This window comes from Carassius gibelio, chromosome B1, assembly GCF_023724105.1.
Source record: "Carassius gibelio isolate Cgi1373 ecotype wild population from Czech Republic chromosome B1, carGib1.2-hapl.c, whole genome shotgun sequence".
NCBI classification, from domain to species: Eukaryota; Metazoa; Chordata; class Actinopteri; order Cypriniformes; family Cyprinidae; genus Carassius; species Carassius gibelio.
The window spans coordinates 31058411-31069432 of NC_068396.1; the positions used below are offsets into that span (position 1 = coordinate 31058411).

Genomic DNA, 11022 nt, shown 5'->3' on the forward strand with positions numbered 1-11022 from the left:
ACATCAGATGAGAAGCACAGTGCTGCACCCGACTGTGTCTTCAATATCCCAACACATCGTTTTGTATGGGTGTACTTTTTGTTGTCTTGTCTTCAGAAATGCCTTCATTTTACAGCACGTTCAAAACAGCCCTCAAATGCACTGTAAAAAAGTATGTGTAGCTAATATATTCACCAGCAGAAGGTGCTGCGCACTACACTGATTTGATCGCGTGTTGCTATATTTTAGCCATGGAGAACTAGCCTGGATGAGAGCAGAGCGCTATTATCATCAATTATCCAAAAATACACACTTATCCCTTTTAAGAAGTCACGCATTAAATTATGTTCAATTAAAGCAACATCAACTGTGTGTACAGGTCTGATCAGAGTCCGGGATAGTTTTCCAAAAAGTCCCGCCATCAAATTATTACCACGAGTAAAAGTACAAAATTATTTTTAATTGATAAATTAAAGCACTTTGTCTTTGAAATGAACAATGCCCTATAATACGCCTAATTGGCCGAATTAAGTTACATTTCTAAAAGCAAAATTTTTTAGGATAAGAATAAGTCGAAAATGATTATTTGCATAGCCTTTGGAAGCTCTATAATTTGTTCCCTCCAAAAGTAGTGGCAACTTCCTGACTAAAGAGTCCTCGGCTTTCCTCAAATTGCTGACTCAGGATTGGTGTTACAATTAACATGAAGATCGGTGTATTGAAGGGCTGCAGATCCTTCAACAGAGTGCCATGAAGCTCAAAGAAAGCCAACAGCCTCATCAACATCATCATCATCCTCAGGTAAGCAGCTAAATGACAAATAATCATTTATATTACAGTCCAGACATTAATACGTCTTTATGGAGTTTTGGCGCAGAACGATTATGTAGTTAAACAGCAGAACAGTTCATTGAAAGCACTGCAAGTATATTCCCTAGTGCCTCGTTTCCACTCCCGTTAAAAATAGCATCAGGAACTATCCCGACTAGAGCGTGCGAGTGATTCGAGACATGAAGATGTAGTTCATAACCCTCATGCAGCTCTTATGGGACGGTCATGGAGAAGGTCAGGACCTCAGTAAACATCCACAGGAAATTCCTCCTCAGACGAAGAGGAACAATAGATGTTTTTACTCCCTCACAGTTACAAAATGATATCAGGCATAAAGTTTCCTTCAAGACCGGTCATTAGCCTTTGAAGAACTGATCCAATTCACCTCAACATAAATGACATGATTCCTGTCAATAAAAAATGCTTTAATGTAACAATACATTGAATATAAAACAATATACAAAACCTATTTTAGATTAAACATTTTCTCACCTTTAAAATTCTGTACACTTACAAGACGTTCACAGTTCAACGATCATTGACAAAACCCTTTAGTTACCTTTGTAAAAAATATATCATTCTTACAGCATTAATAAAGTGACACTTTCAGACTGAGGTGATATAAATATTAATAACAAAAATAAAGAGACTAGCATAATTTAAAATGATAATAGATAAATGAGCTTATTGTACATGCTTTCAGGGAAAGGAAGTATGATTTTAGTCACATGTTATAGTAGATTTATCTTGGCAAAGACTTTGCTGTTTCTGAATGAACGCTTCCATCTTCTCGTAGAAATTACTGGAGGGGGCGAGTTCTTCTAGTTCACAGGGATATCGCTCTGAACACTTCTGTGGAAACAGTCCAAACACAGACTCGTTATCAGCTTTTACAAACACAACCATCAGTTGTTACCATCAGACACAACAGGGATGCTCATCATTCAGAACTGAAAAATCAGCTTTTTCCCATTCATAAATACGAAAATGTGATTTAATGAATTCAAAATTCTCAGCCACAAGAAAAATTTTTTTTTCTTAATTATGCATATTTCATATTCTCCACCCTTCTTATATCTGGAATTATTTATCAAATTATTTGACTTTTTTTTTTTACTATTTTCAGTATTTTCAAACAATAATCAGCCAATAAAATGTGTACAATTTGGCAACACAGCAACACAAAATGTTCAGTGCGCACCATATTGTTGCCATATTTTTTTTATATTCAAATATATAAACAACTTGAGATTTATCAATATTATATAGCTATGATATTTCACACACGTCTTCTCTGTGGCGTCTCCTACTAGGAACAATAATTGCAGCAAGTGCAAAATAGTTTAAGACATGGTTTTTTGGGGCGTTTCATAATGGCGCCCCAAAAAATTTTTGCACCAATACCAATAATTTGACGTGTGCAAACGTTAATAAAACGCATTGCGTGATTCATTTGAATACTGTCCTCCCATTACTTCTGACGTCTGAAAGGGAAACTCCTAGAAATGCATTATTCAATAAGGTCAGGTGCAAAAATCACTGTCCAGGCCAATTCTTCCCTGCACGCCTTGCCTTTAGCAAAACCTGCTATTTTAACGCCAAAAGATGGTTTGCGCTGATGCAAGCTGTGAAAGTAAAATGAATTTCTTATTTGATCCTGTTCAGCCATCTCAATTCTGAATGATGCACAATCTTGACACACACACATTGCTTTGACTTACATTTTTGTTATATACTTCTAAAGTTTTCTCTATCATGGGCCTTTTGTCATTTGTTGGGTCTTCGTCATTCAAGAGAACGTTCATCTCCATCAGAAAACAGTCAAAGAACTTAAATGTGCATTTCTGCAGATAAACACAGAGGTCAGTTAGCACTGGATTTCAATGCTTATTACCATCCCAGTAATCCATCATGTGTTTACAATACTTTTTATTTCGTCAGATGATTCTCTCAAGTTTTTTTTTTGTGAACTTACCTCGATACCATCAGTGTTTGGTGTATACAAACTCGTATTAGAATCCTGGAGAAAAAAGAAAAATAAAGTTCATAAATTAGTATTACGATTTACCATGTAGACCAAGCGGATTTTGTGAAAGCTGGGAAAAGATTGCAGATAATACAGCAATGATGACACTCCTTGAGTTACACAGTGCATCAAAATCTTGTTATACTTGTTATGATGTTATACTTACTTGGAATAAATTCCTGGTTTTGTTAAGTGCGTCCTGGAGGTCTCGTAGTGCCTGTGGTGCATGTCCTTCAGCCACGGGCAATAGAGCACTTAGACAGCTGAACACACACACACACAATACACAAAACCAACCGGAATATGGAATGAGTTCATGTAGAATGATTTAGTAATCCTACACAATTTGCTCCATCTACCCAAAACCCATGACCAGAGGTGGAAAGAGTACAGAAATATTATACTCAAGTAAAAGTACTATTACATTCATTACATGTCACTTAAGTACAAGTAAAAGTACCAGTGTAAAAAAATCTACTCAGGTAAAAGTGAAAAGTGTCTAATTTCAAATATACTTAAAATGACTTAAATAACAGTGAGAGGGAGGTGAAAATGGGTTAGGCCAAGAGCGATGATTAAACAAATCTGATCCAGTTGATCTAATCATTCAGGTTTATTCGCAAACTATATGGTATGTGTGCTGGAGTAGGGTTGTAACTAAACTCTGAGAAACTGAGTATGACGCCCCTGGGATAGGCCTATAATTCTCAAACCAGTTGTTTTTAATGCAATCAGTTATTTAGAATAAAAAAAAAAAAAACTCAATCAGTATCAACAAAATTAGATTTTTCAATGCAGAGGAAACACAGAAGCTTCATCGGAAGTGTGATTTCTGTGTATTTATCCACTGTGTAATGCAGGACATGAATGCATTTAACCTGCAGTTACAAATGCAGAAATAATGTTTTGATATAGAAGACATAAAATGTTAAATACTCATTTAAATTAAAAATAATAATAATAATGAAATCAGAAGATAGGCTACTTTAAATGTGAAATAAAAACAGCTGTAGGTGTCAAAGTAACTGTTAATGAGTGAGTCATTGCGATTGAACCGAATCATTTAAACTGGTGATTCATTCAGGAACGAGGCAGAACTGTGCTGAGGTGGTTGTGTTCGGAATTATTTTTGTTGTCAAAATGGAGCAAAAACAAGTCTCTTAATTAACTTCTTGTTTATTGAACTGTTGTAAAATAATAATAATCTGCATTGCTGTATTGATATTGATTTACAATATGAAATTATATAATAATGTACATTTTCTGCCCCTATATCTTCAAGTTTGGGATCGTTTTAAATGCATTTTATCAGACTGAATCACGCAGAGAAAGATCGCACTCTAATGCGCATGCCCTAGTCTAATCTACTAGACTTCACGCCACTGTGGGAGTTTTGTTCATTACGATATCATCACAGAAGATATATAGGCTATCACACATCCTGCACCCAAGTCTTTTTAGCTAACTCATGCAGAACTATTTGCTAAACTGTCAAAGATTAATTTTAACCACCAATGCAATGATGCAAGTATTTACCTTACCTCTACATGCTTGCAAACAGTTGAGGTCTAGTTGACTAGTTGATGCTAGTTTGGTCTTTCAAGGCAAACAAAATGTGTTTTGAAATGTCCAATACTTAAAAATTACTGATTTTAAAAACGACTTTAAAATCAAAAGCTACTCAGTTACATTAACGTGAGTAAATGTAATTGGTTACTTTCCACCTCTGGCCATGACCGTACTCTCAAAGGCACAACTCATTAACAATTCACAGCCCATGTTTCGATCTCTTCTTCATGCAGCTCTTCAGAAAGTGTCCAAAACAGGAGTGTTTATACAGAAACACCAACACAGTCACGTAGTGCGAGGCAAGGGTCCAAAACCGGCAGTGAGCCGCCTTGATATCAACAGTTACACAGAGCTAAAGTTCCGAAACTCTGAATGATTCGGAACACTCTACATTACTGTTCTGAAGTTTGTGATCTGTGAGTCCAAGGCTGCATTTATTTGTTAACTAATATGGTTAAAAGAGTAATATTGTGAAATACTATTACAATTTGAAGGGACCGTTTTCTGTCTGAATATATTGTAGAATTTAATTGATTTCTGTGATCATTACTCCAGCCTTCAGTGTCACACGATCTTCAGAAGTCTGCTACTCAAGACGCATTTCTGATTATTATCAATGTTGGTAACAGTTGTGCTGATAAATATTTTTTGTGTCAATTTTTTTATTTTTTTCATATATATATATATATATATATATATATATATATATATATATATATATATTTATGAAATATGTGACCCTGGATCACAAAACCAGTCATAAGGGTAAATTTTTCAAAATTGAGATTTATGCATCATCTGAAAGATGAATAAATAAGTTTTCCATTGATGTATGGCTTGTTAGGATATGACAAAATTTAGAAAATCTGGAATCTGAGAGTACAAAAAATATCTAAATATTGAGAAAATTGCCTTTAAAATTGTCTAAATTAAGTTCTTAATGCATATTACTATTCAAAAATGAAGTTTTAATATATTTACAGTAGGAAATTTACAAAATATTTTAATGGAAAATGATCTTTACTTAATATCCTAATGATTTTTGGTAAAAGTGAAAAATCAATCATTTTGACCTACTGTATGCAATGTATTGTTGACTATTGCTACAAATATACTCATGCTACTTGCGACCAGTTTTGCGCTCCAGGGTCACATATGTTTTTACTTTGCCAAATAAAAGCATTTATTTAAAAAAATAAATAAATAAATAGAGCACAAATGGTCACATTAGTCTATTTGTAATAAGATTTAAATCTTTTTATTGATACTTTTTGGTAATGAATGAATTTGAACTATTCTTCTCACACTTGGGATCGGTTTTTGTCCACTAAGCTCAATGCATAATGCACTATAGCTTCACCTCATGAAGTACCTTCTCCATGCACAATTTGGCCTACAATAAAGCATAGCCTGTTGGAACAGCCTTTACACTTTTAGAACTTTTGGATTTGGAACAGAGCCAATGGAACTCCAGGATGTTTGCAGTACAAAAATAGATAAATCAAGATATCAATAAATCAAATAGAGCAAGTGTTACATATACTGTATACAAAACTGTTTTCCTGTGAACCTAGTTATTTTTACCACCATCTTGTGACCGAAGATCTCAAATGTCATTGTGGTATCAGATTTAGGTGTATCTGATCACGTTTAGGGTCACGATTCTCCACCCTTTTTGTTGCAAGCAAACTGAAAAGGCGAAACAACTTAGTCCTGAACAGATAATAGTGTTGTGTGAGAAAGAGATTGATCTTGCAGTGGGTTCATATTACCGTGTACAGCTGACATGCACACTAAAGCACACTTTAGTGGGGCAGCAGCAGATAAACAGCCATTTAAATTGGACTTTAGAAAATCTCAAATGTGTCAATTCATCTAGTGCATAAGACTAATTGTTTTTTTATGGACTGTAACTGCATTGGGGGGGGGGGGGGGGGGCTAGATGTGACGCAGTCACAAGGGCTGTATCTCAACAATTATAAACTTAAGCACTATATAGAGTCAAAAGTCCAATTAGAAAGATGTAAGAGTGCTAAAGTAAATAAAGTCGACTGTATAATGAAGGTAGATATTAACTGATAGCTTGAGTAGTGTTCTTCTCATGACACATCAACATGGGACAAGTTGTCACGTGTCATATATTGTCATTTTATATAAGTGATTCGTGGCCATAACAACAGTTTGCTGGTTTTACCTCCTATTTTTGCAGTTTCAAGCATTTTTTTATGTTTCGTGCAGCTTTTAATAGACTTATTGTCTAACTTAAACCCCATAGTTTGTCAAAATAGCCTGCTATTATTGGGGAACATTGTCACATACATACATTCATATATATATATATATATATATACAATAATAAGCTGTAAAAAGTATTTGTTACAAAATATTATTTAAAAAGACATTTAAAGCATGTTTTAAAATGAAATACTGTTTCAGTTTTTGTAATTTAGAGTGAAAACAAATTCAAAGTAAATGTTTTTTTTTTATTTATTTTTTTTACTAAATGTCAAATTGTTTTTTATTTATTTCTTTTGTGGTTTAGACTTTAATGTAGGTGTCTGATACACAAATCGGCATTCAAATAAACCCGGAGAAACATTCAATATTCAAAAAAGTAAAAAAAAAAAATACAGTTTCTACAGATCCTATACAGTTTCTCTTCAGTTGACATTGTAAAAATTTAAATAAAGCTGTAAATAGAAAAAAAGATTATTGGAGTACGTTCTACAAGAAAATACTATTTCAGTCTTTCTACTTCACAATGTCATGTTTAATTCAATGTTACGTGCTGTTTCTTTATAATAATTTGTAAAATGTGCTATAAATTTCTGAATTAAACCTTTTTAATTAATTTAATTTTTTCCCCGGTGGATTTTATCAGGGGTTTCAGGGACAGTTCACCTTCAGTTGGTCCCCACTGACTTGCATTTTTCCCCCATCCTATGAAAGTCAATGAGGAACAACAACTGAAGGTGAATTATCCCTTTAATTCATTACAATTGGGCCATCTTAATAGTAGAAAGTGGCCAAAGTTGGCTAATTCACCCTAGAACCGGTTTTGGCAACCCAGTGACTGTGGTTGTGCCAGATTTACACAGCAATCAATGAAAATAAGCAGTCTAATTTCTTAGATATACCTCAGAATTAAGATAGAATTCCAAACCTCTGAGTTCAAAGGGCATTCCATGTGATTCTCAAAGCACCAAGGGTTACAAGCACATCTTCCAGTTCTCTGTAAAAGATCACACACTCCTTTAATACTTACAATGCTGCAAAAATCCCACAGATACAGAAGTGATTCTTTCATTTGTTAAAAAGAATTTGCAGTTACAGGAAGCAAAGTGCGCAATCAGTGGAAACGAAAACAAAAGTTAAGCTGCAGTGCTTCATTGTGCTGAGCATGCACAATGAAGGGGCCAAGCACAGTAGGGTAAATAATTAAAGACGTGTAGATGATTTAATCTTAAAAAAATATAATCTGATATAATTCCTAATGACTTGTGAGCAACAGGTGGCGCTGTGATCTAATTGATGTGTTGTATTCAGTGTGGCGCCTTGCAGAGCCTCAGAATCATTTTGGCCAAATGCATACATTTTCTGAACTCCTCTAGGAGGAGTTGGAAAAAAATAGGTGAAAATATGGTTGACCCATTGAATATAAGGAGACCGGTCTCATGGCAAGAGGCCAAATTCATAAAAAGATGGTAGTATTCTTTACGTTAACATTTTTGGCACTGTCCCAAGACTTTTTTAGTATTTTCAGCGCATGGTGTCGATGTGACTTACCAAGTTATGTAATGATACACCAATGCGTAGAGAGAGACAACTTAAAAATTAAAAGAAAAATGGCTGACATTGGACAATTGTTTGACTCGGAATGTCACACCAAATCTCAAGAGACCAGTCCTGGGATTTATTTGTATTTTTTTTTAGCCAAATGTTCGGAAGATATAATTTTTCATATCTCCTGACCACTAGGTGGCAGTGTGTCAAACCTGTGCAGGTAGTCTCAGGTCATGCTTGTTTTAACACACCCCAAGTTTGGTCTGAATATGCTAAAGCGTTGCAGAGATACATCCACTGTAGCATGCTTTTCGTCAAATTCGTTCACATGTTTCGCAAGAAAGGCACGATGAATCATCTCAAATTCCACAACTTTTTGTTGACATGATCAGAAGATGACTTAGTTTGATTTCTGGTAACATGAGGAGGAGTTTGTGTCTTGTCTTGAGCCAAGGAATCATGAAAAGTTTTGTTGGATTTTGTTTCTAACCTCGTTTCAAAAGTTATTAGTATATAACATAAGTTCAACTTTGGGCTGCTATAGACTTGAGAGCCATTGAGCTACGGTTCACATATCAACTATTCTCTTTTAGTATTTTTATTAGCACTAGTACTTACTTTTTAGTTACTTAAATTCAAATGATTCCTGTTATCGGTTTTCCTAATTCTAGTCATTGACACCAATGACTACAATATGTTATTTAAAAGCTAGTAAAAGGAAATTGTATTCGAAAAAGGTTCAGTTCAACTAATCTGACAAGTCATTACATAGGCATGAAGGAAAAGGCAACTTGAATTGTTACTGGAAGCTTAAATCCTGTGATACATACTAGTTTTGAACACTTAAGTACTACTACCAATTAAATAACATTGGATTAAACCAAACTGGAATAGACGTATTAATTAAACATGGATACTGGTTAAATATACCTATATACCTTTAATACTGCTTAATGCTTTAATGCACAATGTGCTCACTACTGGTCTACCGCCAATATTTGTAAAGCAGTATTTAGTTGTTACATAAGAAAATGTAAATACTGTGGCCCTCCTGGATAAACATTTCAGCATATATGGATGTCTTTTGAGATCATTCTTAGTAATTATCATGTTTTTTCAAGTGTCTTTAATGTAAGTTTAATGTAAAATACAAAATTTAAAATTGTATTTTAATGAAACAGTTGAATAATTAAATAACCAATGATGAACAAAGCAGAATCCCAGTAAAAGAGATTGATATGAAAGTTATTGACATAGTTGCCTATATTTTAATCGAAGATATGACATTAACAACACTATGAAAGAAAATGCAGTGTTTTACTCAATTGAACTACTATAAACATACATTATGTCTGTAATGTATGTATATTAAATAATAACCCCATTAATTACAATGAGTATTGCATTTAAACATTATTGCACTAGTAAAAACATGCCACCTTCTGTGCCAATAATGAAGGCCATCTTTGCCCAACGATCTTGCTTTAAAATAAAAATTCTAACTTTCACTTTACAAGTCTTAAAAAAAAAGAAAGAAAAAAAAAACACTTGTGTCCACGAATGAAAAGCAACAACAACAACATAACTTCCATGTTCATCGTCATAGGTTCCACTAGACTATTTTCCAGAGACTATTTTTCCAAAACTGTTTCAACTAACTCCATCTCACAAATGTATATCTAACGAAATTAAATATAGCATACGCATTCATCAAAAGTGTTGAGATGAAATTTTGTGCCATTTATGGACATCATAAAATTAGGGTTGGGGGGGGGGGGTTATCTTCGTATTACCCTACGTTCAGATTGAACGATTTTTAACAAACATGCTTTTCGACATACATTTACAACATGGTTCAGGTATATTAATTGCAGATCAATATTTTGACGTAACTCTTAATGCGTCGTGCATGCGCGCTACTATCAGCACCATACAAGTTTATTAACCCTTGTTCACTGACATGACAACAGAGCACATAAAGTCCAGTGAGTGACTATTTGTTTCCTACCATTGACTTTAGCTTGGCTGGCTTATTCCACAATCCTACGATGAAGGCGAGGAAGTGGGTCATTAAAATCATCGAAAGCGAGATTGTTGGTAGGCCAACCACGACAGCTGCGTAAAGTTCACATGTTCTCGTCATGCAAAATTCCTTTAAGTATATCATGGAGGTATATGGGATCCTAATGATTGCTCCAGCTGGATATTAATCCATGAGTGCACAATGCAGGCTTCCTCCTCTCGTCCTTCGTGCGCGCACTAGTGACTCTGCTAGTGAAAACCTTCACACACACACACACACACACACCGCCCATGGAGCCCTTTCACTTTGACATGCGTCTCCAGCAAGCGCAGCGCCAGGGCTCTTCCTTCTATGCGTGTAACTCGGCAACATGTTTGTTTGGGGTGTTAACACAGTCTATGGGTGTTAAACACACAGTAATCTCGGGTCCACGAAGAAGCCAGTTCATGAAACCAAGCGCAGAGGTTAAAAGTCCACCGACATAAGACCTTGAGATGAGGTTATTTAAGGACTTCTGATGAAGTCGTCTGGATAAATTGCTAAATATGCACTCAAGTCATTTGTAGGAGAAAGAAATGAACGAGAAATATGATTACAATGACGTGCACCGACATGAGATGAAGACTCGTGTCATCAGTCTTGGAACTGAAGTTGGAACCCGGTTTATTTCGCGCAGAGCGGGTCGCCCCCTCAAGGCCACGGCCATGTTTATGTCACGTGACTAGTTTGCGACGCGATGTTTACCATTTACTACAATAAAATTCAACATCAATTTTATTTTATTTTAGTCGATGCTGAAGCTGCTTTAAAA

General features: G+C 35.0%; 1 protein-coding gene across 2 annotated transcripts; it reads right to left on the bottom strand.

Moving 5' to 3' along the window:
• Positions 1-1220: 1220 nt before the first annotated feature.
• Positions 1221-10929, bottom strand: LOC127949240 (uncharacterized). Of its 2 annotated transcripts, none has more exons than XM_052546279.1 (6): positions 10197-10929; positions 7543-7637; positions 3003-3099; positions 2786-2830; positions 2532-2654; positions 1221-1659 (listed from the first exon to the last, which is right to left on the bottom strand). In XM_052546279.1, the coding sequence occupies exons 1-6, from the start codon at positions 10353-10355 to the stop codon at positions 1531-1533; spliced, it is 648 nt and encodes a 215-aa protein (XP_052402239.1). In that variant the 5' UTR covers positions 10356-10929; the 3' UTR covers positions 1221-1530. The 2 variants fall into 2 exon arrangements, with proteins under 2 accessions (XP_052402239.1, XP_052402240.1); XM_052546280.1 differs by having other exon boundaries at positions 1221-1662; positions 10197-10923.
• Between the last annotated feature and the right edge of the window lie 93 nt (positions 10930-11022).